The sequence below is a fragment of the Seriola aureovittata genome, chromosome 18 (genome assembly GCF_021018895.1).
Source record: "Seriola aureovittata isolate HTS-2021-v1 ecotype China chromosome 18, ASM2101889v1, whole genome shotgun sequence".
In the NCBI taxonomy this organism is placed as follows: Eukaryota; Metazoa; Chordata; class Actinopteri; order Carangiformes; family Carangidae; genus Seriola; species Seriola aureovittata.
The window spans coordinates 3,043,781-3,068,934 of NC_079381.1; the positions used below are offsets into that span (position 1 = coordinate 3,043,781).

The following is a 25,154-nucleotide window of genomic DNA, read 5'->3' on the forward strand; positions in this document are numbered from 1 at the left end:
ACTATATTTCTGTCATTTATGGTAAGGTTTGTTATAGACAATTAATAAGACACAACCAAAAAGCACTACGTAATGCTAACATTGCGTCAGAACTCAGTTTAGCCTTAAGCCAATCAAAGCATCCTATTTTGGGCGGACAATTTGAACATACCAAACTGCGGCTCACTGATTGGCTAATGGAAACGTCAATCCCAGGGTGTAATAGTCACAGATGGGAGATACCGTATTTCAGTTCCAGCGGCATTTGTTGATTGATAATCAACATCAAGTGCAAATTTATTTATAACACTGTCGGCAATTCAGTCTAAACGACATCGAAACATTGTAGGGGTTTAATTCATAGCGTTAAGACCGAAAAGAGAGGTGATTTCTATTCTGGACTCAAGCCTTTGATTGGCTGCTAGCATGTGACGTAGCGTGTGGGCGTGAGCGTTGTGAACATCAACAAAAGAGAAAAAGAGAAAGGAGAAGGACTAGAAGGAATAAGTCTACGCTACAGCAAACACAACAGATATGTGGATTTAACTCACAAAACAGGTAGAGTAAACCTTTTACGTTTTATTAAAATAACACTTAATAACAAACTACTCAAGTATTTACCGAACCAAATTTACGTTATTTTGCTAACAGAAAGAGAATGGAAAACAGGCGAACAATGGGACGTTAATTGGACCAAAATCTTCATTATCAAAAGCTAGTGATGGTCGTAAATAAATAATGATGAGTCTGTTTTTCTTTTGCAAATATTTTGCCAACACACAATTTCGATGAAACTCGTACTGGAACGAGAGAAATGGTGTTCAAGTGTCTCTGTCTCTATAAGGAAATAGTGTAATTTGGTTAACCAAGGGAGTGTTTCTTTTTTCTTGTTGTGGATTAAAGTTTAAAAATAGATATTTTAAATTCGTTAGCACATATGATTTTCTTCCTAAGATGTTTTTCTTCTTGTCTGTTGTTTGGCTCCCCTGGATCCGACTCCAGTCGATCTTTTTTTTTTTTTTTTTTTTGATACCACGGTAAACATTATATTAACGAGGAGAAACCACCAACAGAAGCACGCTTTGTTCGGTTAATTACACTAATACTGCACTGTAATTAAAAAAACTGTAGTTTTTATATGAATAATCGTGTTGTACAGTATAATATTTAAAGAGCTTTAACGTTTGAGGAATGAAAAAAACCAGCCCCTCCCCCGCTCCGGCCAGAGAGGATTTAAAACGTAAGCTAGCTGTGGTTAACGTTAGCTTCCTCGGCTACCATCGAGTAAAACGATAAAAAAAATTAAAATTTTCATTCGTGTGGATTATGTTTGTGTGTTTTGTAGCTTGTTTATTAACAGACAGAACCTTGAAAAGTAGTTGTTTTTCGGTCAGAGGACAGAAGGCGTCAACCAGAGGAAATCTGACACCGGAGACCAGCTGAGGGAAGTGGGCTGGGCTCTGAGCTGTGGACCCTGTTAGCAAATGTAGATCAGTGATATAAAGTATCCTCATCATCCAACAGAAACCGAAGATAATCACCCCCCTTTTTTTCATTTTAAATCAAATACAGATGAATACTGATACATACCATTATAACGGTTGCCCAGACATTACATCAAATTTGTATTTTCTGTATGAAAAAGATCTTATTTTACAAGTAGCTGTAACAGAAAGGAGTATGCTGTTGTGTTTGAGGATGTCTCCAAAGCTGTCTTATTACTTAGGATTAAAGTAAATTATGATTATTGTAGTTACAGAGTAAGCAGACTTTACTTTAATAATTATTTAGTTAATATATTGGCCTACATGGGTAAAAAAAAGCTTTAAAGTTCCCATCTCAAACTTTTTAGAGCCCATGGTGATGGCCTTAAGTCAGGGTAACAGCCCAAAACTAAATATGTTAAATTTATTACATCATAAAACAGACAAGCAGCATTTATTTACGTTTGTAGAAGTGGAACCAGAGAATGTTACATGATATTGATTTGGTAAATATTCAAGCAACTTATTGATTGAGTAGATTTATTTATTATTTTTTCAATTGCATTGATTTATAAAAATTAATTGAAACATATTTTGGGGTACTTAACATTGTAAAAGATAACAGACTTATTTGAGACAAACTCCAAAGTATTGCTTCTCCATCATCACAGTGCTTTTGTTCATTTTTTCACTGAAATACAATGGCATGGAGCTTGTGACACAGTTGATAAGCATATCATATCATATCATATAATATAGTCTGTAAACATTGCATATTGATATGGATTACAGTTGTGATTTTTCTGACGTGAACAGTTGGTTGTGATTTGGAGCTGAATCTTGGTGTTTTTCTGTTTTGCAGTGTAAATACTGTGGTGAAAATTAGGGATCACTTCTTCCAGTGCCAGCTGAGACATGGACGCCTTCAAGCTGATGAAGGAGCTGCGAGTGAACTATGAGCAGGAGGTTCAATATCTCCCTAAAGAGACGGGACTGAGTCTAATTGAATCCACAACACAGGTGGGCACATTTGACAAAAGAAATGATCATTGATCCACAGTAGATTCAGAAAATGAGAAATCTTCTCTTCACCTTATCAGCGTTGTGGCAGATAAACCAGGTTAATCACCAGCATGTTTTTCTTTTTTTTTTTTTTCCCAGGACGACAGTCGGATCTCAGCCAAGTGCAGAGATGCCAAAGTGGAAGACCTGTGGAGTCTGACCAGCTTCTTCGGTTACAGCACGCAGACCTTCGTCCTGGCCGTTAACCTGCTGGACAGATTCCTGGCCATGATGAGGGTAAGATATGCTTACACCTGATAGGACCAGACACAGGACACTTTAGTCTCCCCTCTTCAGAGTGTGGTGACACATTTTGACTGCCTGTGCGGTTTGCAAAAGCCTGTAGCATTGGTGCAACAGCAAAGGTAGAAACAGATACGTTTAAACAAGGATAGTATCTGATTAATGTGGTGAGTGGATACAGCTTGTGATTATATGTGAATTAAAAAGAGTACATATTTGTCTTTTTTAGTCTTGTTGGTGAATCACTTGTTTCCTTCCTTAATCAGCTAATAAAAAATAAATTCAGTGCAGTGAGTAAAATGCTTTTGTTGCAGACCTTGTGATGTCCTCAGCAGCCTGGAGTGGCCTTAATAAACTGGAATCAGCTCACATTTTTCTGACATGAAAACATGAAATTATTACACAGCAAGTCATTTTCAAACTGTTTCTAACTCACCTCTCTCCCCCTACCCCACCCCCCAGATCCAGCCAAAGCACCTGTCCTGTGTCAGCCTCAGCTGCCTCCACATGGCGGCCAAAGTGACAGAGGAGGAGTGCAACCTGACGCCCACTGACGAGCTCATCCGTATCGGACAATGCAGGTTCACAGTGTCCGACCTCAGCCGCATGGAGAAGATCGTTGCCGAGAAGCTCAACTTCAAATCCAAAGCCATCACTGCCTTAACCTTCCTGCACCTGTACCACCAGATCACACTCACACACTCCACAGACAGGTGAGAGCAGCATGTACAGGAAATTATGTGCACCTTAACTTCATGTAAAGTTTTCAGATTTTCACCTCATTTCTATGAAAGTCATGACCAACAACATCAATATTTTGTCAAATTTATTTTTTCTTCTGCATCAAGTTTTGTTCTGAAAGTTCTGAGTTTGCAGCTCCTTATTGAGGCTTATTCAGGGTTTTTTTCTGATCTCTGAACTTCAACCAAAAAATACCAGAGTTGAAGTTTTCCTCTGATTTCAATCGCGAAGCTTCTCCACGCCACTGCTTGTTTGTCACAGCAGCTCTACTTTATGTAGGGCAGTAGTCTCCTATCAGCCAACTCCAGTCTGACTGAAGTGCACTGATAAGATTTGTTGTCAGCTGCTGCTGGCACCAACACCTCACGCTTACATAACTCTGGCATATTGTTTGGAATCTGCTTTGCTGCACTTTGCTTCAAAATCCTGCAGCACATTCAGTTTACGTCATTCTTTTGTTTTTCACAATGGTTTCAGTTTCAGGAGTCTCAGAAAGTCTTAAATTTTCCAGTCTGTTTTAAAACGTGTGTTTTATGAGTTGATGAAAGTTGATCACATCACTGACCTGGAAACACACTTTAACCTGACTGTGTGTGTGTGTCTGTGTGAACAGGAAGGAGAAGCTGAACCTTGAGAAGCTGGAGGCTCAGCTCAAAGCCTGTCTGTGCCGGATCTCCTTCTCTAAAGCAAAGGTAGGAATTCACTGCAGGAGTCAAATGTCAGACTTGATTACCGCAGCGCAGCAGTCCAATGAGTGACTCAGAAATGATTATTGTTACGTTGCTGTTAGTTTGACATAAAAACCTTTCTGTATCTTCCTCCCTCTCTGTCTGTTCGTCCATCCAGCCGTCCGTCCTGGCCTTGTCTCTCCTGAGGCAGGAGATTGAAGCCGTTCAGTCTGAGGACATGTTGGAAATAGCCTCTCACATCCAGAGACACCTGAAGGTAAACACACTGCATGACTTAACTACACAACAGCTTGTCCAGTGAGGGAAAGTAACACCTGTGGAACCCTGAAGTAATGGAAAACCAAAAAAGGCAACATCACTTACAACAGCAACTCGGAGCAAATACATTTTTAGAGGAAATGGGAGTCCAGAGGTTTACTGTGACAGGACCCCAGTGGTTGCATAAAAGTAAAATTAATTGTTGATATCTGCTCACAATTTCCTGGATCAGCTGCAAACCGGACAGACCGAAAGTCAAACAATAACATGGCAAGCAGTTTCATTAACCAGCCACACAGCCTCTAGGCTTGCTACTTCATGGGGAGATTCCAGCTTCTGGCTGAATGGGAGGGAAGTGAACACAATACTGAATGGATATGTAATCATATTCTGAACAGCAGCGAGGGCGTTTAGTCATTCTTAGCTCAGCTCTGGCCCAAACTATTTTTTTCTGTCTACGGCTGTGGTTATGTAATCTGGTGTCTTGTGTTGTGCCGACTCAACTCCAGACTATTTTCCTGTCATGTTTATATATGGTAATTTAGGAGCGGTGTCAGGACAGGTCTTGAGTTTGGACGTCATTTAAGAATGTTCCACTGAAAAATGAATACAGTACTGTACAGTACATACAGATCTTGGTATGTTGATGCCACAGTGACACTGCCGGTCTCCTGGATGTTTGTCTTTCCAGCCCTCCCATTTACACACACTTTACATGACAAGCTGATCAGGTTTCTCTTAACCCCCTAACCTAGAAAAAGAATCCAGGCTTCTGTTTACAGTCACTGTGCTGCTGTGTTAAGTAAATGGATTACTTTAAACACACTGGTGTCAGTTAATGTACAGGGCAGAAGGCCAAACAAGCTAAACTGAATTGCTGTGTCGCTTGGTTTCAGATTGCGGACGGTGAGCTGCTGCTGTGGAGCGAACGTGTCGCTCAGTGTCTGTCGGACTACGCCTCCCCCGAATGCAGCAAACCCAACCACAGGAAGCTGCAGTGGATAGTGTCCCGGCGGACTGCCCAGAACCTGCACACCTACCGCAGCGTCCCTGAGCTGCCCACCATCCCAGAGGGATGCTGGGATGAGAGTGAGAGGTCAGAGCCCCACGCACACACACACACACAAATAAAAAAGATGCAAACATCCATCCCAGGATGTTAAGAATAAACATTGAATCATTCCACTAAAATATTAAAAATCATAATTAACTGGGGGAAAAAAAATCAGATTTTTGGTGTTCACATTTTTCCAGTTATTTTTCCTTGTTTCACAAAACAGTCAAATAAAAAATAACAAACACATGCATTAAAATAGAAAATATCCTAGGTTGAGTGTTCACTGCTAATGTTGGGAAGCTAACACGCTTCAGTCAGAGCTCACAGTTCTGTGCTTCACACCAAACTTCAACTATCAGACTCAGTTGGTGAATTGAACAATGAAGAATTGGTTTCAGTTTCTTGCTCATGCAGGTGACATCATGTGACTGACCACACCAAGTAAATACCAAACACTCCTGACAACAACAACATAGGTATTTAAAATGAAAAGGAACCAGGCACACCCATGTGTCACCGCTCACACTAAATTTTTCCATTTCTACGACAATACAACAGCTTTTATGTAATGATGTTAGTTTAACAGAAACGAAGAGAGGTGTCATTCATGTTACTGATACGGATCAACTCAATGTGTCACTTAATTCAAATCTTTGCAAGTTAATTCTATGAACCAGAAGTGAAGTTTTTTCCTAGGACTTTTATAAGAGTCACTAACAGATTAAAGGAGTGTTTTTACATTATAATGTGTGTGAGCAATAACACTGAGGCAACCAGCTGTGCAGCAATCACACAAGTTTCTGTTATGTTGTAACACACACACACACACACACACACACGCCCCTGTGAGTGTCTGAGCTTGTTAGGGCCTCTCATATCTCCAGCACTGTATGATTGGATATGTGCGAGTCACTAGTCACGTCCCACTGACGGACGTTTCCATGACGCAGCCAGAGGGCCTGACCTTTATGTAACATGGAACTTAAGGAGAAGGTTTTTTATGAGTCAATATGTAAAAAAACAAAACAAAAAGGAGGAACCAAACATAGAGACTTTCCCCAGCTGATCATGAACCCACAGAGCAGCTCAATCCAACAGAAACCACAAACCTGATCATCAAACTTTAGTTTTTTTTTTTTTATGACGTTACATTTGACACCCAAACCGTAAGCAGAGACCGACAGCAGTTGACTCAGACTTGTCACCGGTCAGAACATTAGATCAGCTGATGATCGTCTGTTTGAAATAGAGGAACCTTTCCATTTGATTCTTTTTTTTTTTTTGCTAAATCATGTAAACTGTTTCTTCTTCTGTCCCAGTATGACATCATTGTTAAAATTCCTGAGGGCAAAGTAATACTCACTTCTCACTATGCATACATCCATATTCCTTTTATTCATACTGTTATCCAGATTTCTTGTTTAGCCCTTAATCAGATGATGAGCAGTATCAGCCGCAACTTTTCAATTTCTGCTTCAGTCAAATCAACAACCATGAAAACTCAAAGTAAATTTATGACAAGAGAGAAAAACTTAACTATTATAATGTTATCATTTAAGCTTTGTCAAGAAAAGAAGTTTAGTTTTGTAATTTTATAAGAATTACAATTAATCTTCTGCTGAAACTAACCTGTACAGTTCAAAGTTCAGACTCATTTCCTCTGGTGCTGAGAAGAAGGAATCAAGAAACGTTTTGATTAGTTTCAAGTGAATCATGAATTAAAGTGAAGCAGTTAAAAACCTGTGAAACAGAAGCCAGACTTCAGCTGGAGCTGATTTAACCCTTTGTTAGCTGTGTGTATGTGACTGTATCATGACGTTGTTGCTCTCTGTGTCTCTGCAGTGAGGATTCATGTGAGGACATGATGAGTTCAGGTGAAGAGTCCCTCAGCAGTTCTCTGGGCAGCGACGCTGAAGGGCCCTTCTTCCCTCTACACTTCCGCTGCCAAAAGCACCGCCAACACCTCCGCCAACACCTCCACGCCTGAAGCGTCCGCCATCCTGTGCCTTGCCATCTTGCCCCTTTCTAAACCCTCTACCTGACGTTTTTTTTAATTTATTGTTTAATAAGCCTTGGTGCTGGTGGAGAATCGCACACGTGGCAGCTGAGCAGTCCAGACTCTTCTGGTAGATTTGCTAGTTTTTAGTTTGTAGAAGTGTTGGTGCATGTTGAAGTGTCACATTCCAGGATGCAAGGTTTTAAGGATGTACCAGTGATATTTAGCGGATAAACTCGATGCAGGGGCTGTCAGATCAGACCAGAAACAGTTCTCATTGTTGACTGGAAGATAATTTGCTAAAATGTGGTGTTTATTTAATGGAATGTTTTTTTGACTGTTATTAATCTAAGACTGTTTTCTTAAGGGTAAGGAGGAGTTCTCCCTTTGTGCAGAGGCTGAGTAGCCACGGTCGTATTGTCTTAATGTAGTTATTCAGAGAGAAAGACGGATGGGATGTTTTCAGGTCTCCTGAGATAAACATTTAAGTCCTCATCACCACTTAACTGTCAACGTTCCATCTTTTTTGGGGCTTGAAAACTACATTGGAGTTTTGTCATTTCTTGCAATAACTGCGTCTCCAGATGTGAGTGTAAGCGATGCGACTGCAGCCGCTCTGATCCTCTTCAGCAAAGTTTAATTTGCACAATTTTCTTTTATTCTCAGTTCAAGTGTTAAATGGTGAAACCGGAGGTTGGAGTTTGTGTCTGAAGGGAAACTGATGCGTTAGCAATGTTTTTATTTGCCGCGTCACTGAGTTTACAGTAGGTTTCCCTTCAGATTGAAGCCCCACTGACATCACAGGGCATTCAGAAAAAAAACATTTAATAAGTGTGTAAGTGTGTGTGTGTTTGTGGGTGTGTGTATGTATGAACCTGGTTTAAGTTTAAAGTTGCCAATTTTAGGATGTAGCTTAAAAAAAAAAGTCTTCAGTGTTTGAAACTGTTCAGAGAGAATGTTGAATGGAATAAAATAATGCTGACCTCGTGTCAAAAAAAGTCTAAAAAATGTTAAAAATGTAAAAAAAATGTTAATACAAAAACATGTAAAACTGTAAATGATGTACAAAAAAAAAAAATCTGTTAATAGTTCTCTGTAGATATTAAGTTATTTATTATTTTTTGTCACCTGTACTGAAAAAGAAAATCTTATAAAAATGTTATTTTTAATCTTTTGTCAGTCTTCTTCTTCCATCATGTCTGAAAACAGCTGCATGGATTCACTTTGGATTCAATGTAAAACTGAACTGTGAATGAACCAGATAAAGTGAACGTAACTGATGTCGCCCTCTCAAAGGGAAGGGCGAGCTGCAGAAATGAAACCTTGGTGCTGACATTTGTTTTAGAGCCACAGGTACAAGAAAAACAACTTGTGATCAGAGTGAAGTTAGAATTTTGAGAAAAAATTAAGTCATAACATTTAAGAAATTAAGTATAAAGCTTTTAAGTCAACACTCATCCTGTTATGGACTCAATAGAATTGATTTACTTTAATTTCAGTATCCCACACTAATGATAATAAAGTGTTTATTGGTCAAACATAACTTCAGATCATCCACTTCTATACATTTGACATGTGAAAGCTGACAGACTGCTGTCACCAGCTGATAACTCTATTAAGATACATATCTCAATGTTTCAAATTTATTCTTTCAAAATTATGAATTGCCCTAAAAATGTTCCAACTTTGTTCCTTGAAAAATGAAATACTATAGCCTTTCTCAAAGTTATGACTAATCTGAAAATTTCTCTTGTAAAAACTGACTTGATTCTCATTTATGACTTCTCAAAAATATTTATCAACCCTATTCTCTACATCAGTTTTTTTTTCCTTTAGTGGCCCCAATACCCTGTTGTATTATACAGAACCATGGGGTAAAGTGTGAGACTTCTATATTTATATATAGTATACAGTAGTAGTATAGTATTTTTGTATTGATTTGGTTAATTAGTATTTTCCTCCTAAAAGTCATTGAAGTTCCTGTTGTCTTTCAATGAGGACCTGAGTCTTGGAGCCATAGTTTTATTGAGAAAACTGGTTCAGTTTTGTTCAGAAAAGCAAATGTATAAAAAGTTTCTTGAAAATAATTGACCAGTGCCTAGTGTACTTTCATTAAACAAAGTAAAAAACAACAGAGTGATATCTGACAAGTGGTATTGCCAAGGACAAAGGTCCAACAATACCCAGACTTTAAATATGTCACTAAACAGAAACACATACACACACTGAAATCAACCAGTACACGGGCCAATCACGGCAGGTCGTTTGCAGACATGCTGATGATTTGAAGAGAAACTACTAAATACTGTTGTGTGGCTGTTTGATTTCTGATTGTTTCATATTTGACATTTTTAACGTCACTACTCTCAGCATTTGAAGGCTCAGTTCTTCCCAGCTTTTATCTCCGTCTCAACCAACATCTGCAGAGGAGCTGCATCCTCCACTGGAGTCTGTACTGAACTCTGGTTTGTTGATGTTTCCCTGGACAGCGTTATGAATTTATTGAACCAGTAAGAACAGAAACTTTGCAAAACAGAATGAAATAAGCTGCCGTGCGAATGCTTTCTGAAAAGCAAAATTTCATCTCAGCCAGTGGCTGCTTGGACAGACACGCACACACACGCACGCACGCACGCACGCACGCACGCACGCACGCACGCACGCACGCACGCACGCACGCACTAGCAAACAAAAGTCAAGACCACTAAACAAAGATAATAAATTCAACTCAGTCCTACCAAATCTTCTTCAGACTCAGGACTTCTGAAGACTGTGATGGATCCTTTTCCAGTGTTCAGTGACTTTATCCTCCTTCATTAGATCCAGTGTGTATTTTTTGTTATTATAATCCTGGTAAATAATACCAATATAGATCCACAGTGATGCCAAAAAAACAAGACTTTTTTTTTTCCAATTGAGGCTGGGCTGGTCCAGCCCCTGGTCCCTAGATGTAATCCAAATGTCATACTCCCCCTGAGTGATGGATGGACTGAACAACAAATCAAAATCCCATTCGTGACTTCTTCTTCTTGGGTTGAGACGCCTGCGATCCCTGCGAAAAACCCAGTCGACCCTGTGAACTCTGGGAGAGGGGCAGAGACTGGGAGAGACCCGACCACACGGAGGAGTCCTGGGACAGATCCGTCCTCACGCTCCTCTGAGGGACAGACTGTGAACTGCGGAGCTGAGAGAAGGATGACAACGACGACGTGGGGGGAGGTGGGGCTCGTACGTTGCTCTCCTCCTCCAGGAAGTGAATGTTGTGCTGTGAGGGCTCGTCCTGGAAACAGACCAGAAATTGTTGAGATAAAGGTGACTGATGTTTATTTAGGAAGCTGACTGTGGAACTGCAACATGTTTACACTGATTAACTAATTACAATTAGAGTGTACAAGTGAAACTGGCGCCCTTGTTAGTCTGTAACATTCACTACACACGAGACGGATGGAAAACAACTTCTCAGTTCAAACATCATCACCACAATTGGGGAAAAAAATTCCTCTGGTGAAATCCAAAGACAAGGTCTTGATATTACCTGAATCAAAAGTGTTCATCTGTACTTTAGGATCTCTAGTCTCACATACACAGACCTTGGTCTGGCTGCACCATTATCATTTTGCAAAGGGGTGGGGGGACCCTGATTAATTTGCATCTCTTTAAATCAATCACACTCGTCTTCAGGACAGACTGGAGGCTACAGTGACTGGGTATCAGAAAGTGATGAGACAGGCTAACTGGGCTGGGGCTAGCTGGTTAGCATGCTAACTTCAGTAGAAGAGAAGAAGTGATAGAAATAGAAGCAAAAGGTTGTTTTCCACCTCTGGAGACAGCTGATGGTGAGTAAAGGAGTGTTTGATGTTGAACTCACGTTTCTTCTTCACTGGTAAGTAAACATTTGCTAACACTTACATTAATGTAGCAACAGCAAAACCTAAAAATAACTCCTTTAAAATGGCTGACTCACTGCAAAGAAAACACCATAGAAAACAGCAAAGACACATGTTGACTGTGTGATTTTCGTCTTCAGCTTCTATGTTGCTAGTTCAGAGATTGTTGGTGTTTTAGCCAAGGGGCTTCTGAAAATACTAAAAGTCACAGGAGGCGGAAAGGGAGGAGAATGCTGCCTGGAATTGCCACCCAACGGCAGGCTTATACCTACAGCCTACATCATCATCACAGACTAGGATATCTCAGACTTGGCCATAATGAAGTCTGAACTTAGCCTGATAATCAGACTGAATTCTCATGAATTGATCCCATCAGCCTGACAGTGTTCACATTTGCCCTAGTAGTATTAGTAGTTAGTAATGTATGTGTCCTTCTGATGTCCTTTTAAGTGGCAACAGAATCTGTGGTAACATCTCCCATTCTCTCTTCTCTGTCTTCCGGCTGTGACCTGGAAACCCGTGTCCGCCCACAGTCATTGAGAATGTTCCAATTTTTCATCTCAGAGGAGACGAGGCAAGGACTTACTGGTGTTTCTCACATTGACATTTTTTTTAACCTTAAATCACTGGACTAACTTCCTGTGTGTCGAAGGATATAAAGGTCTATAAAGCACTTAATGGTCTTGGGATCAAACACATCTGTGATCAACTTGTACGATACGAAGCATCCGGACCTCTCAGGTTCATCAGGGACAGGTTCACTCAGTATTCCCAGAAGCAAACCAGGTGAAGCAGCTTTTAGTTTCTCTGCTCCTCAGCTGTGGAACAAGCTTCCTGAACACCTGAGCTCTGCTGAGATTTAAATATTTTTATTTATTCAAATGTGTAATGTTCAAATGCATTTCCATGCCTCTGTAAAGCACTTTGACCTGCCTTGTGTCTGAATGGTGCTGTAGAAATAAACTTGCCTTGCCTTAGTGGAGGGCGACACCACCTTTGTGTGTAAACAGAGCAGCTGGATTGTGGCTGTGGAAAGATCTTTACTGTGATATTGATAACACTGCTTGATTTGTAATTGTGTAGGGAACCTGTGGAAGCTGGGATGACAGTTCCAGCTGCGGCTCTAAAGTGAGTCCTATTTATTCATAAAGGAAAGAATATTATGTGTGTAGAATCTGAACCACGACACACTGTTGCAAGTTTGTCTCTTTTTTCCTCAAAAGCTAAGAATTGTCTTTCATTACAAGTTCATCTTGTAGATTTTATTCAGAATATTTTAAGATGTTTCTCTTGCTTTCTCACATCTGTTCTACTCTATGAAATGTAATATCTATGTGTGTTATTTTTATCAGTCTCATTCTGACACCCTGATACCACGTATATCTGTGGCCCGGTTCAGACATGGTAACAACATCCTCTCAAGTGATCCGATCACAAGTGGTCAGCTCTAAGTTCAGGTGTGAACGCACCAACTACGCATTGAAGATGAGGGAAGTGAAGAGTCATGTTAGCCAGATGGAAAGCACCCTGTGTCTATACAGGATATGTTCTGGCACAGAGTTCAATATAAGTCGCCTGTGCTCAAAACTGAATACACAATCACTGGAGGAAAATACACTTTGGTTTGCTTTTAAGTACACACAGCAAAAGTGACATGCCTTTAAGTGGCCTGTGTGGAGAGCTGAACTGATTAGAATAAGAGCTCAGCAGTTCCGCCTGCTGTGTCAGTCGACTTAGAGATATGACAATATTTCTTCTATTGTTATGCCAAATATTAACAGCTACTAGCAACAGCTGTGATTGGACAGATATGCCTTTACAAGTGTTAGTTGTAGACCAGTTACTGGACACATCACCTTCCTCTTACCTGTGGTCCGAACAGAGAGCGGAGGGAGTCTTTGGCTGGACGTTTGTTCCTCCTCTGACTGGCAGGTGTGGAGTCTGCTTTTACAGTCCTGGACAGAGAGAACATGCCGGAGCTGCTGGGAGTCTGCTGGTCACTTTCTTTATTTTTAACACTTTGAGGTGTGGCGATTGGTGTGGATACTGGGGTGTCGTTTTGCAAAGTGGAGGATGTTGTGGCTTTTGGCGTCCCATGCTCCAAAAAGCTCTCCAACTGGGACAACGGCCCTGTCCCTTCAGTGTCAGACCACCCCTGGCTTGCCGCAGAAGACCAGCCCGTTGAATCAGAGAAACTGTCCAGATCTGATTGGTAGCTGAGAGATGAGGTGAAGCTCCCGGACAGCTCCAAGCGCCGGCCAGCAGCTCTCTTCGCCTCCTTCTCCCTCCTCCTCTTCCTCCTCAGAGCCTTCAACTTCTCCTCCCTGTTCAGCCCCAGCTGGTCCTCCCACCACGCCCGCCACACTTCCTCCCCCTGCCAGGAGAGGGTCAGGCGGTGGCTGAGCTGATCTCTCCAGACATCTGTGTCCACTGGGTTTGGCACAGGTACTACATCTGGAGCGGTGAGGGAGGTGGAGACGGTGCTGTGAACCATCAGTGAGCGTTTGGACATGCACGCTCTCAGATCTTGCCTCAAGCTCTGCACACGTTCCTCTTCTGTTGAATCTCTTGTTTCATCATCAGGCATCTGGAGAAAGCCTTCAGTTTTGATTGTGAAGTGCTGCGAACAGCGTGGGAGGGGCTTCTTTTCACGATTTCTTTGCATCAGTTTCTGGATCCAATGCTTCCAGGTGATGAGAGCAGCTTCGCTGAGCTTTACTTGAGTTTCCTCCACACCGCTGGGTTCCTTAGTATCATCAGCTTTATCTCCACCCACCTTTCCATCTTTCACTCCTGCGTTCAATCCATTTGTGTGATCCGGTTCTGGATCATCATTGACAACAACCTGCAGACCCAACTGCTTCAGCTTTCGACCTTTCCTTTCTGACTCTGAATCATCAGAGTCAGTGTACATGATCCCTGCTGGTTGTTCCCTCTCTGGTGTTTCAGCCACAAACCTCGGCACAGCTGGACCCTGGGTTGGCCCGATCACACCCTCATCGCTCCACCCGTCCTCTGTATCCAGCGGAGAATCTGGTGCAAGTTGTCCTGCTGTTTTTCTCCCTGATGTTGTGGCTTCTGTCAGCGTTGGTTGTAGCAGGTTTTTTGTTGCATGTTGAGGCAGTGGTTCGTCCTCTGCCGCTGAAGGTCGAGATGTGTCGCTGTCCGGCTGCTCCAGCTCAAGGATCTGGTAGAAAATATCTCCTGCCTCCGTCAGCTGTAGCGTGCATATACAATCCTCTCCACCTGCTTCTTTGGCTCCTTTCTTCTGAAGACAAGTCAGACCTGAAAACAAACAACAAGACTAGGTCAAACCCCAGTACTTGGCTGGACTGCTTCTGGTCCATGTGTGAATTTGAGGACGTAGATGAAAACTGCTGTGAAACCACTGTTAACAACAAGCTGCTGCTAAAATCCAGATTTTAAATCCATGACGTCGTCTGACAAAATCACCAGTCACATAAGTCACAGACAAAGACTGAGCTGGGATTTCAGCTGTATTCACTGTAAAATGATCACTCAGAGAGAGAGAGTTAGAAGACACAGACTATCTCTTATTTGGTCTCTCACATGGCGAACAGCCTCCATCTGAGACATACAGTTTTCTAAACATAACTACTGTATTTCCTCAAAAAGTGACAGGGGCCTTTATTTATTCAAGTCACCTGCAGAAAGTAACAGAAGTAGGTTATTAAAGGCAGGTCTTTATGTCTAACTCCCTCTGTTTGATATGTAGCGATGGTCATAGCTGTATTTTAGTACAAAGCCTTGTTTTCAGTTGCTCCTTTATGCCTTTTTAAAGTTACTGCATTACATGCTAATACAAACTTCCTGTAATCATTTCAAATTAAAACCCCTCTAGCGTTTCAGTGGATAGAAACCCTTTATGTCATAACAGGGCTTTTATTATTGTGCTGCAGTAAGAGTATTGTCTTATTGGTGTTTCTTTTTACATGTTATTCAGATCTGCTGGTTTCTTTACCGATGACTTCTCTCTCTCCCTCCCTCTCTCCTGCTCAGTGTGTCTTATGTTTAGTTATTCCTCTGTCTCCTTTAGGAATAATGATACATGTAATGAAAGTAGTTTACTCGCTGTAATAGAGACAAAACTCAGTGTATTGGAAGTGCTCCTCCTCTTCCCTGCAGTTCCCAAGCAGACTGCCGGTAACAAGACAACTCAGTCGTGTGGCATTTGGCTGACCAGTGGTGGAAATTTTATTCCACTACTTGAAAATGATTTTTCGGGCTGGCCACACTGTTGCCACCCAGCCAAAAAGCTTAGCTACATTATATTGGTGTGACTTTACAAGTAACAGGGATACGTTTCCAGCTATTATGTAAAAAACCTTCAAACAACTTAAGATGGTTCACATGTTGTATCTGGTTAGCTAACAAGCTAATCACTAATCCAGCCTGCAGTCAGCTGGGTTTTGTTGACAGTAGGATTAGGAAAGAGGTCAGACCTGGGCGCTCACTACTTTTGAGATGTTATGTGCTGTCGCTACTTCCAGTGGTTGTAGGTCAACGAAAATCTCCAATGCTAACTGTTGTTAAATCTGCAATGTTTCATTACATGTGTATTTCTTCACCTCTTCAATGAGCAAGATACAACTTCTGGAAGAGCTTGTTTGAGGTTATTGCTGCCAAAGGTTTGACCAGTTATTAAGTCCAAGGGTTCAATTACTTTTTCCACAAGAACAGTGAATGATTAATGTGTGCCATAAAATGTCACAATTCTTTGTGTATTAGTGTAAGCACACTGCGTTTATCTGAACCTGTGACTTAAATGAGGATCAGATCAGATTACTGGCTTCAAAACTCTGGATCTAAAAGAACGGGAACAAACATGTACACACACTGTTTCCCTTCGTCTATCCATACCTGCAGCAGGTGAGGACAGTCTGTTGCTTGCGATGTCCAGGCGATGAGGAATCTGGACAGGAAGGTGTTTCAGACTATCTCTGGGTCTGAGCAGAGCCTGAGCAGGACCTCGACTAAAACTGGCCTCTGCTCTGCCTCCTGATCACACAGTCACAAACATTGGGAGAATCACATAGATAGTTAGCATGGAATGTGAATGTTCTTTAGATTACTAATAAAACATTGAAACACTGAGACTTTACAGTCTTACATTGAATCTGTCTTACTCTCAAAATGACACCCCAAGTGGACTGACCTGAGTACTGCAACAGGGTTATTTCCTGAGAACTGTGGGAGCCCAACAGGACCTTAGTGGTCCTGGCCCCATCTACTACTGTGCCAGAAGAGGCAGAGCCAGGAAGAACATGGCAAAACATGGGTGGGGACTGCATCATGTGATCCCACTTAAGCATTGGCACGCACGGGAAACGCTCATCCATGATATAAGCAGAGTACTGTCAGACACACAGGAAGAGAGGGGGGGGGGGGCATTAATTATGTAAGATGAGTTCAATTGAATCTGATTTTCAAAACATCTCATGCTTCTCTCTTTTACCTAGCGATAGTGATGATCATGTGTGTTGTGACTGTGTTGGTGATCATTGATTATTTCATTCCAACCAAAAAAAACAAATGAAACTGAAGATCCATTCAGCGTACATGTTAATGGGTTAGAGTGGACACACTGCCTGCGTGAGACGTGCGTCTCACAACAGAAATAGTCTGAGAAAAGAGATATTGATGTCACGTTGACATCATAGTGGCAACATTACATAAAACTCACACCTTTCACTATAGTTCCAATTTTAGTGACGTTTTCAGTCAGAAAAGAAATCCAACACTGCAGTAACCTGTAAACTCTATGTAGAGAGATAGAGATGCAGTAGCAGCAACACATCAGATGTGCAGCTGGTGTGAACACAGGTGTGTATCTCCACAGCAACTCAGCAGCCACCATGCGCACACCATGCACACACAACACAGGCAATGTGTTCCAGGTCAGATTAAGAGTACACTGTGTGTGTGTGTGTGTGTTAGTTCGTCAGACCAACACAGTGATGAGTCTTCTCTGGTGAAAACGATCAGCTGATCGTGTCATGTCAGTTTGCATCCCTGTCTTAGGTCCCAAGTAGGGCTGGGTTATGTATAGAATCAATTTTATTAATTTAAATTCGTTTTTCTGTGTAAAATATATACATGCTGATAGCTGGCTACATTAGCTGTCTTGAGTCACAACAGTCCTGTCAACTGTGATGTCATTACTTGCACTACTTGTGCAGCTGCTGCATCTCCAGGCGTCTCATTCTCCATGTTTGTTGATGTGGAATCATCTCTGGCATGAGAAGTGAAGCCTCTGGAAGCAGCTGAACTGTGTGTGGAGTCTGTTTCTACGTGTTGGAAAGCTAATGCTAGCTAATAACTGTCTGCAGACATCAGGCTGATGTCAGAAACAAACAGTGGGAGCAGATGAATTAGTGTGCAAACGTTTCTGCTCTATCTGTGTTGAAACGGATTATTAAAGTGTCTGTACTTAAATGAAGCATCTGGTCTTTTGCTGTATGGGATAGCCTGTGTTTGTTGAATATGTAGAATGAAGACAGACTTGCATGGCGCAGATCTCTTGCTCAACTGTAATCCCTAAGGAGGGAGCTGGGCTGTAGTGTTCTCCAACAGAGTGAACAAACTCCAAACAATGAAAAAATGATGAAAATCCATTGTAGGAATACTAATGTACCTGAGTGGTGATGAGATGGTGGAAGGAGTGGACGTCTCCCAGATATCTGGACAGGATGAGTCTCTCTCCTCGCCGACACTCTGAGGTGTTGCTGATATTAAACAGAGTGTGACCACAGACAGGACTTGCCTGGAGGGGCAGGAGAGGGTTGGGGTGGGATGGGGGTGCGGGGTGGTGGTAGGACGAAGACAAGGGGAGGGATGAGAAGGAGGAGGATTTTACAGGATGTGTGGTTGTCAATTTATTGCTGTAATTCCTCCACGGACACAGAGTTGCTCCCACTTCGCAACAAAAGTCAGTAATGGAGGATAAAAACTACTGCATCACTGGGAGTGTTGAGAACAACTGGATGAACTTCATGAGACTGAAGGATTTTGGCTTGTGGCCCTGATCAGGTTCGTCATACAGCACTTGACAAGCATGACCGTGAATGAGTGCAGTACACAGCTGTGTGGTTTTAGACCAGTCAAACTCTGGCACAGATGTGATTAAAATTATTCAATGTTGCCTTATGGCTCTGACAGCAGGTGATGCTGCACCGTCATGCTTTTAATGTGTATATTTCATTTCTCTGTCACAAAGAGCTCACAACTGACAACCTCTTGTCTCACCCTGATGTCTGTGAGCTCCACCCCAGTCCTGTCTGCGTATAACATCACCCTCGGGTGAGCGGAGAATTCGCACCATCGCCATGATGACTTGGCGTTGAAGTACAGGTTGCTTTCCTCCTCCCGAACCTTCTGCATCCTGACAGAGCAGAGCATCACTTTAATGTCAGCTGACTTTGAACAGATAAAACCTGCGTCTCTATAGGAAGAATAATTTGAGACCTTCCTCTCGCCCTCACCCTTTGCCAACAGTCCACAGGTTCGCTGCTCCGCTCTCGCTTGCCACCAGAACTTCACCTAAAATATGAGGACTGACACCACACAGCAGAGAACTTCTTACTTTAACACCTTTACCTCAGTTGGAGTGTTTTCCAGAACTCACCCAGCTCCTGCCTGAGGCTCACTAACCTGACACTGATGCAGGTTGCAACCTCTCTGGTGTTGATGACCTGCAGCGGACGAGGTTCGTTTGTTTCACTGAACCTCCAAACTCCGCACAAGTGATCTGACCGCACAGCAACACAACCTGCAACAAACATACAAACACGATGAAATGTCTGCACAGCACAGAGCAAACTCTGAATCCACACTCAGCTGCTCTGAACGTTTAGAAGTTTTCCCTCATTCTTACAGTTGTTGAACAGGGAGGCAGAGCTGATCTGTCTGATGGGGCCTTTCAGCTGGAAGCTGAACGGGTCGCTGCTGCTGGCGTTCAGGACCGAGGGACTTCCTCTGTGGTGCTGCAGCTCCACTCTGTGGAAGTCTGAAGTACTGCGTTAAGAACCAGAACCAACAGGAAGACTCTGCCCCACCCTTCATCCTCAGCTCACCCATTATTTTTCAACATCAGAAAAACAAATTTTTTTCTGTCTCTGTCGGAATGTCAATATGAGCACTATATAATCCTCTTCACACTTGGTGCTATGGACTAGGGATGGGCAATTTCAGTAACTTCAATATCCAGGTACTCTCATTACCTTTTGTACCTTGAGTACTCGATTACACACACACACACACTTACAGTATATATATATATATATATATATATACACTGTAAAAGTAGAAATACGGGAGGTAACCCTAATCCTTGCTTAACATTGGTTCCGCTTGTGTTTCCAGTCGGACACGGACCTCCCTGTCCACGCCAACTGTTTGGCTGTTGGAGAACATGATATGCAAGTTTAACGCCACATATCTTGCACTGCACGTTATAGTAATTCCAGACATCAGTTTTCCTGGTCACGGCTGCCATGGAGCACGTAACGCCAACTGACTTGAACTATTGTAGCCAAAAACAACACGTGCGCATGTGTGCGAGTAGTGAAACACTACTCGAATAATGGCGAGTACTCGAGTACTCGTACCCAATATGGACATATTTCAATCCATACAAAAAAGCACTGAGCCAAAGTTGATAAATTTGCTGTCAATCAACTAGTAAATTAATCCACTAATTAATTCACCACTGACTTCTTCTTGAGGACTAAAAAATGACCTGCTGCGTGTCCTAAAACTCCAGTGTTAAATTTGATTTGCAGGATACTGAGGCGGTCCATTCCCTGGTTCCCGGGGTAGAGGAGGCAGCCGTGCACAGAGCCGCTGCTGCTCTCTGAGAAGGGGATAAAGTCCAGAGCGCCACCTGTGGATGCTTCAGAGAAGAGCTGACGGTCTCTCTGGTCTGTCAGCTCCTCGTACAGCAGAGCACCTAGCAGCTCAGGAGGGACAGAGTGCACCACGTCTGACAGAAGGACGCTGTACATGTCCAGCGACATGGAGAAATATGACTGATGACATCTGGGGAAAAGATGCAACATGAAGAAAAAAAGAAACGAACCAAGATATCAATCAGACAAGAAGAGATATTTCTTTCATTTCAAATATTTACACACACACACACGCACACACGCACACGCACGCACACACACACACACACACACACACACACACACACCAGTCAGGTCCACTCACATTTTAGACTTCAGCATTTCAAGGAAGTTTTTCACTTTCCACATCGAGACTGAATTCCTCCGATATCTCTGCAAAACAAACAAAGACACGCACAGATTCTGATGACCTGAAAAACAACAAGCAGAGCAGGGTGTTTTCTTCAGTGTTTCTATCTTTTATTTATCTCAGTTAAACTAACTGAAAGATGTTAATTGGATGTTAGAAGAAAGATGTTAATGACAGCAGGAATATCTGGACTGACACTAATGATACAAACATTTTAGTTGCATTTTTTAACTCATGATTCAAACTACTACTACTACTACTTGTCCTGCAACAACATTCCATGTCAAATTTTGTACTTATCAAGTTTTAAATCATTATTGATCTATCAGGACATGTGAGCTCAGTCCACAGCATCTCCACTGGATAATGCTACTGAGCGTATGTGTTGAGCTGCTGGAGTCATCTCAGCTGGACGACCACTTCTAGGGAGAGTAGCCACAGAACTGAATCTCCATATATAGACAGTTTGTTTAACTGTGGGCTGATGAAGATCTAAACTCTAAATGTCTGAGTGTTTTCTATAACCCAAACCACCAATCTGGTTTCACTGACTGACTCCAGGTCTGATAACTGCTGACTCCAGCTAGCTTCTGTTCATGTCATTAGTCGAGGGCTTCGCACACTGTTTCCAGCTACACTGAGAAAGTTTGAATCATGTTTTCAATATGGACAGTAATGATTTATGTGATATTAGTTAAACTAGATTGTGTCTGTTTATTATTGTAACTTAGATGAAAAGCTGATCATATTTTAGGTCAGATTTATACATAAATGTAAGTAATTCCAAAGGGTTCACTTACTTTTTATTGCCACTATAAATACCATTTTCCTCTTTTTATATTCTAGTCTATAAAATCATAAATCTACCAAAGCCCACGCTGATGTCTGGAAATTGTGTATTGTATACAAGCATTCAAACAAATAAATTAATGAATAAACTGTCTTGTCATAGAAAGTCTGTTGTTGTGACACTCACCTCGCTCCGTCCTTGTTTAAAGTTGAAGTTTTCACCCAGAATTTCACTCATGCACCCAAAGGCGTCCTGGCCGTGATCCATGAAGAAGTTATGCATCTAAATAAAAAACATGTTTACAAACCTCAAAACACAAAAACATAACAGCAAAACACAGAGAAGAGATCTGGCGCTGCAGTGCGCAGCTGAGTTCACACCGATTCAGTTAATTATGAATCTGATTTCATTGGTTTGGACGAACATTTGTTCCTTTCATTAGCTTAGAAATCACAGTGCGCATGAAATGTCACCCTGCTCATTGTTCATGTAAAGATCAAACCTCTTTAATCAGTTCGACTATGTGTAAAATTAATGAGACAAATAAACTGTACTGTCCCAGTGAGGAGATTGGCATGCAACATGAATACAATATACAAATCACAGACATAAAAGACTGCAGGGGACATTATAGAAGGTACACTATACATGTCTCTTAAATGTGATTAAAATCTTAATTTTTAATTTATTCAGCTGTTCCACTCACATGTTGGGTGAAGTCCTGTGGATCTGGAGGCTCTGAAGGCCAGAGCCAAGCTGTAAAAGATGTGTACAAATACATTTTTATATAAAATAAATAATAAAATAATAATAACATAATACATTTTTAAAACAAATAAAAAAGACACATTGAAATTTTTTAGATAAAAAAAAAACTGTGAGAATATCGGTTAAAAAATTGCTCCTCCAATACATCAGCCATTATACAACTGTGTACAACACATCGCAGATACTACGTATGGAGTCTCAAATCTGCTTCACAACTCCTGATCTGAACTGGAGGGTCGACAGGGAGTGTGTCTGAGTGATAGCTGCTGTCAGGGACTCACAGTTTTTAGGAGACAGGAGGGGAAGCGGTACAGGCTGAGTCTGACGCCAAGTCTCCCCTCTGACCTGATGACTAGATGTAAATGTCCAACTGGAGAGAGGACCGGAGCCCCCCTGAAAACAACCAAATAATAAGAAAGTCTGACAGATGCAGAACAAACAACATCTTCAAACGGCTGTAAAAACCAATTAGTTTACATCACCATCAAAAAAGAAGACGAAAAGCAACACATCCCCACAGTGAAAAAGCTTGAAACAGATAATGTTGACATTAACACAATCTAAACTTGATAGAATAGTAATAATAATCAGTGATTCTTTGTGTTCGTGAACTAATTCATCAGTTACATTGAGTGATGGTTGATTTCACACTTAACCATCGACTCTTCAATGATTCTTGTTTATAAATGCATCACACTACTGAACAGACAAATTAACAACTGAACTGTCTTGGCACATCACGTCTTTTATTTGAGAAAGCATCAACTGAATTGAAAGATCATTTCTTCAAAATATAAATAAATAAGAAAATATATCTACAATAATGATAATGATACTGATGGTAGACTAATTTATATCTCATATCAGTGATTTAATATCACCGTTTTCACCTGGCAAGTCATCATCCTTCTAACTTGGAATATCAAATTTTGGTTCAGGAGTATGAAAAAAAAAAAAATAAAAATAAAAAATTATAACTTTTGTTTAGAATATAGTTTGTACAAACCATAGTACAAACTTAAAGCAACACAACTTCACTCAGTTAATGTGCTCCAAATGCAATTCAAATACACAGACACACCCGTCTTCAACACTAAATAATTATGTGTCAGTCAAATGAGTTACTGTCAGGTTTGTTTACATCAGATCTGCTGTAGGCCACATGCAGTGATATGAACTCTTGATAACACAACAGATAAAAAACTAAACTTTTCCAACAAACAGGAAGTATGTTGCCATGGATACAATGAGTTAAGCTGTGGCTATCACTGGATCACTGACTGAGGAGCTTCTCTGGTTTCTAGTCAGATTTATGGAGGTTTATTTACAGTGGTGTTTTCATGTCTGTGTGTTCAGGTCTGACTGAATCACGACTCAGATTTTTGTCTGATGTGAGTTCCACATGTTTTTGAATGAATAAATAAATAAATAAATAAATAAAAAAAATATATATAATGACTTGTTAAATGATCTTTTTGATTGATGTGGTTTAGTTTGGAGATCAGTTTGAATGTTTGAACCAGTAATATAAGACATGAGGAGCTCTCAGACCTTTTCATTTTGTCAAAGTAGCTCTCAGAGTAAAAAAGGTTGGAGACCCCTGTTTATTTATTTATTTATTTTTTTACACAGTGAAACGTGGACATGTTAGTACAATTGAAAATTAAAACAGCATGTTCTTTCTTAAAGCTCAATTGTATTTCGAATTTATTTGGGGTTTTTAAAGAAACAAAGTACTGTCGATTTAAATATTCATGCACTATCTTTAAGTCAGTACTGAGCAGACAACAGACCCACCTGCGGTCTGACTCGGCCGTAACAGCCCCAGTTTCCACCGTTAGAGTACTTCAGGAGAGAGTCCGGCGGTCCGCAGTTGTAAAAGGACGGAAAAAGTTGCTGTGGGAACTCGTAATCCATTTTGTTTGTTGCTAACAAATTAAAATAACTGTCAGGTTTACTGAGGGTGTGTGTGCCGTTGTTCCCTCGCCTTCAGCTTGTCTGGGAACAAGTCTGAACATGTTGTTCCCCGGCTTAGCTAGCGTTAGCATCCCAGACATTTGCTGTTAGCTAGCACAAATAAACACATCTCTGCTCTTTTAATCGTCGTGACACGACATCAGCATCTCCGACTTTAGGCTATACGCGTCGATGGGAACCTATTAGTTCTAAAAGACACAAATCCGTGGCAAAATTGTCCCAAATCCTAAGTGTACTGCCGCACACGTGCAGACCACAGAAAGACAGCGACAGTCAAGTTTCCCAGTGTGAGGACCCAGCAATAACAACAAAAAGACTTCCGGTCTGATTTTCGTTTTAGAATGAAAACTGCAAAATTTAAATGAAAAGTGAAAAATTATTTAATAAAGAGGCAACATGTAAGATGATATGAGATGACATGTAAAATAACAATTGTTGCAATAAAAATTAAAATATAGAGTGGCTTTCAATTTGATCCATAACCTAGTGTATACGAGCGATTTTCAAGAAAAACTGGCCTCAGCAAACAAACAAAAAATACAACGTAAAACCAATCTTTAAAAACGTAGTTGTTTCGGGCTTTTATTTTGAATAGAGACAGGGCTGCAGCGTGGCTGTATTTTTAGATTTTCTTTTTTTCAAATGCTTTATTATTAAAAACATCGTACATTTAATCTAATTAAAAGGATTAAACAGTAAAAATGAAGGAATCAATCATAACTTTTGAAATAAGATACGTAGTAAAATATGAGCAATACATACTAAATGAATACAATAAAAGGAAATAAATGCAACATATTAATAAGGATAATGAAACAAAAAATAAACAAAAGTTTTTCAAAAGCACAAATGTGTATGAATGTATTATCTTATTATTTTTAGTATTATCATGGCTCTATTATTAGAACTATAGGCTGCGGTCGTTTTGTTTAGGCTTCGTCATACGT

The 25,154-nt window shown here is 41.0% G+C and overlaps 2 protein-coding genes across 3 annotated transcripts; one reads left to right on the forward strand and one right to left on the reverse strand.

The window, feature by feature from the left end:
• Window positions 1-426: 426 nt before the first annotated feature.
• Window positions 427-8,683, forward strand: ccng2 (cyclin G2). The gene is made up of 8 exons (XM_056403405.1): window positions 427-537; window positions 2,326-2,483; window positions 2,625-2,762; window positions 3,231-3,481; window positions 4,123-4,201; window positions 4,356-4,454; window positions 5,353-5,552; window positions 7,356-8,683. The coding sequence occupies exons 2-8, from the start codon at window positions 2,379-2,381 to the stop codon at window positions 7,498-7,500; spliced, it is 1,017 nt and encodes a 338-aa protein (XP_056259380.1). The 5' UTR covers window positions 427-537; window positions 2,326-2,378; the 3' UTR covers window positions 7,501-8,683.
• A 335-nt stretch (window positions 8,684-9,018) lies between these two features.
• On the reverse strand, window positions 9,019-24,494 carry taf1c (TATA-box binding protein associated factor, RNA polymerase I subunit C). Of its 2 annotated transcripts, XM_056403403.1 has the most exons (15): window positions 24,028-24,494; window positions 22,512-22,623; window positions 22,169-22,218; window positions 21,649-21,744; window positions 20,628-20,695; window positions 20,203-20,453; window positions 19,291-19,422; window positions 19,068-19,185; window positions 18,899-18,970; window positions 18,663-18,798; window positions 18,052-18,180; window positions 16,573-16,771; window positions 16,278-16,415; window positions 13,264-14,681; window positions 9,019-10,789 (listed from the first exon to the last, which is right to left on the reverse strand). In XM_056403403.1, exons 1-15 carry the CDS (start codon window positions 24,145-24,147, stop codon window positions 10,511-10,513), a joined length of 3,318 nt encoding a protein of 1,105 aa, XP_056259378.1. In that variant the 5' UTR covers window positions 24,148-24,494; the 3' UTR covers window positions 9,019-10,510. The 2 variants fall into 2 exon arrangements, with proteins under 2 accessions (XP_056259378.1, XP_056259379.1); XM_056403404.1 differs by lacking the exons at window positions 22,169-22,218; window positions 22,512-22,623; window positions 24,028-24,494 and having other exon boundaries at window positions 20,628-20,733.
• Between the last annotated feature and the right edge of the window lie 660 nt (window positions 24,495-25,154).

Bases quoted from the DNA above. Each gene is read 5' to 3' on its own strand.
- ccng2 (XM_056403405.1), top strand. From the start codon at position 2,379: ATGGACGCCTTCAAGCTGATGAAGGAGCTGCGAGTGAACTATGAGCAG. The intron at 4,202-4,355 runs GTAGGAATTCAC...TCGTCCATCCAG, and splicing joins TCTCCTTCTCTAAAGCAAAG to CCGTCCGTCCTGGCCTTGTC. The intron at 4,455-5,352 runs GTAAACACACTG...GCTTGGTTTCAG, and splicing joins ACATCCAGAGACACCTGAAG to ATTGCGGACGGTGAGCTGCT.
- taf1c (XM_056403403.1), bottom strand. From the start codon at position 24,147: ATGGATTACGAGTTCCCACAGCAACTTTTTCCGTCCTTTTACAACTGC. The intron at 21,745-22,168 runs GTGAGTGGAACA...TTTTTTATTTAG, and splicing joins CACAGGACTTCACCCAACAT to ATGCATAACTTCTTCATGGA. The intron at 14,682-16,277 runs GTATGGATAGAC...GTTTGTTTTCAG, and splicing joins ACTGTCCTCACCTGCTGCAG to GTCTGACTTGTCTTCAGAAG.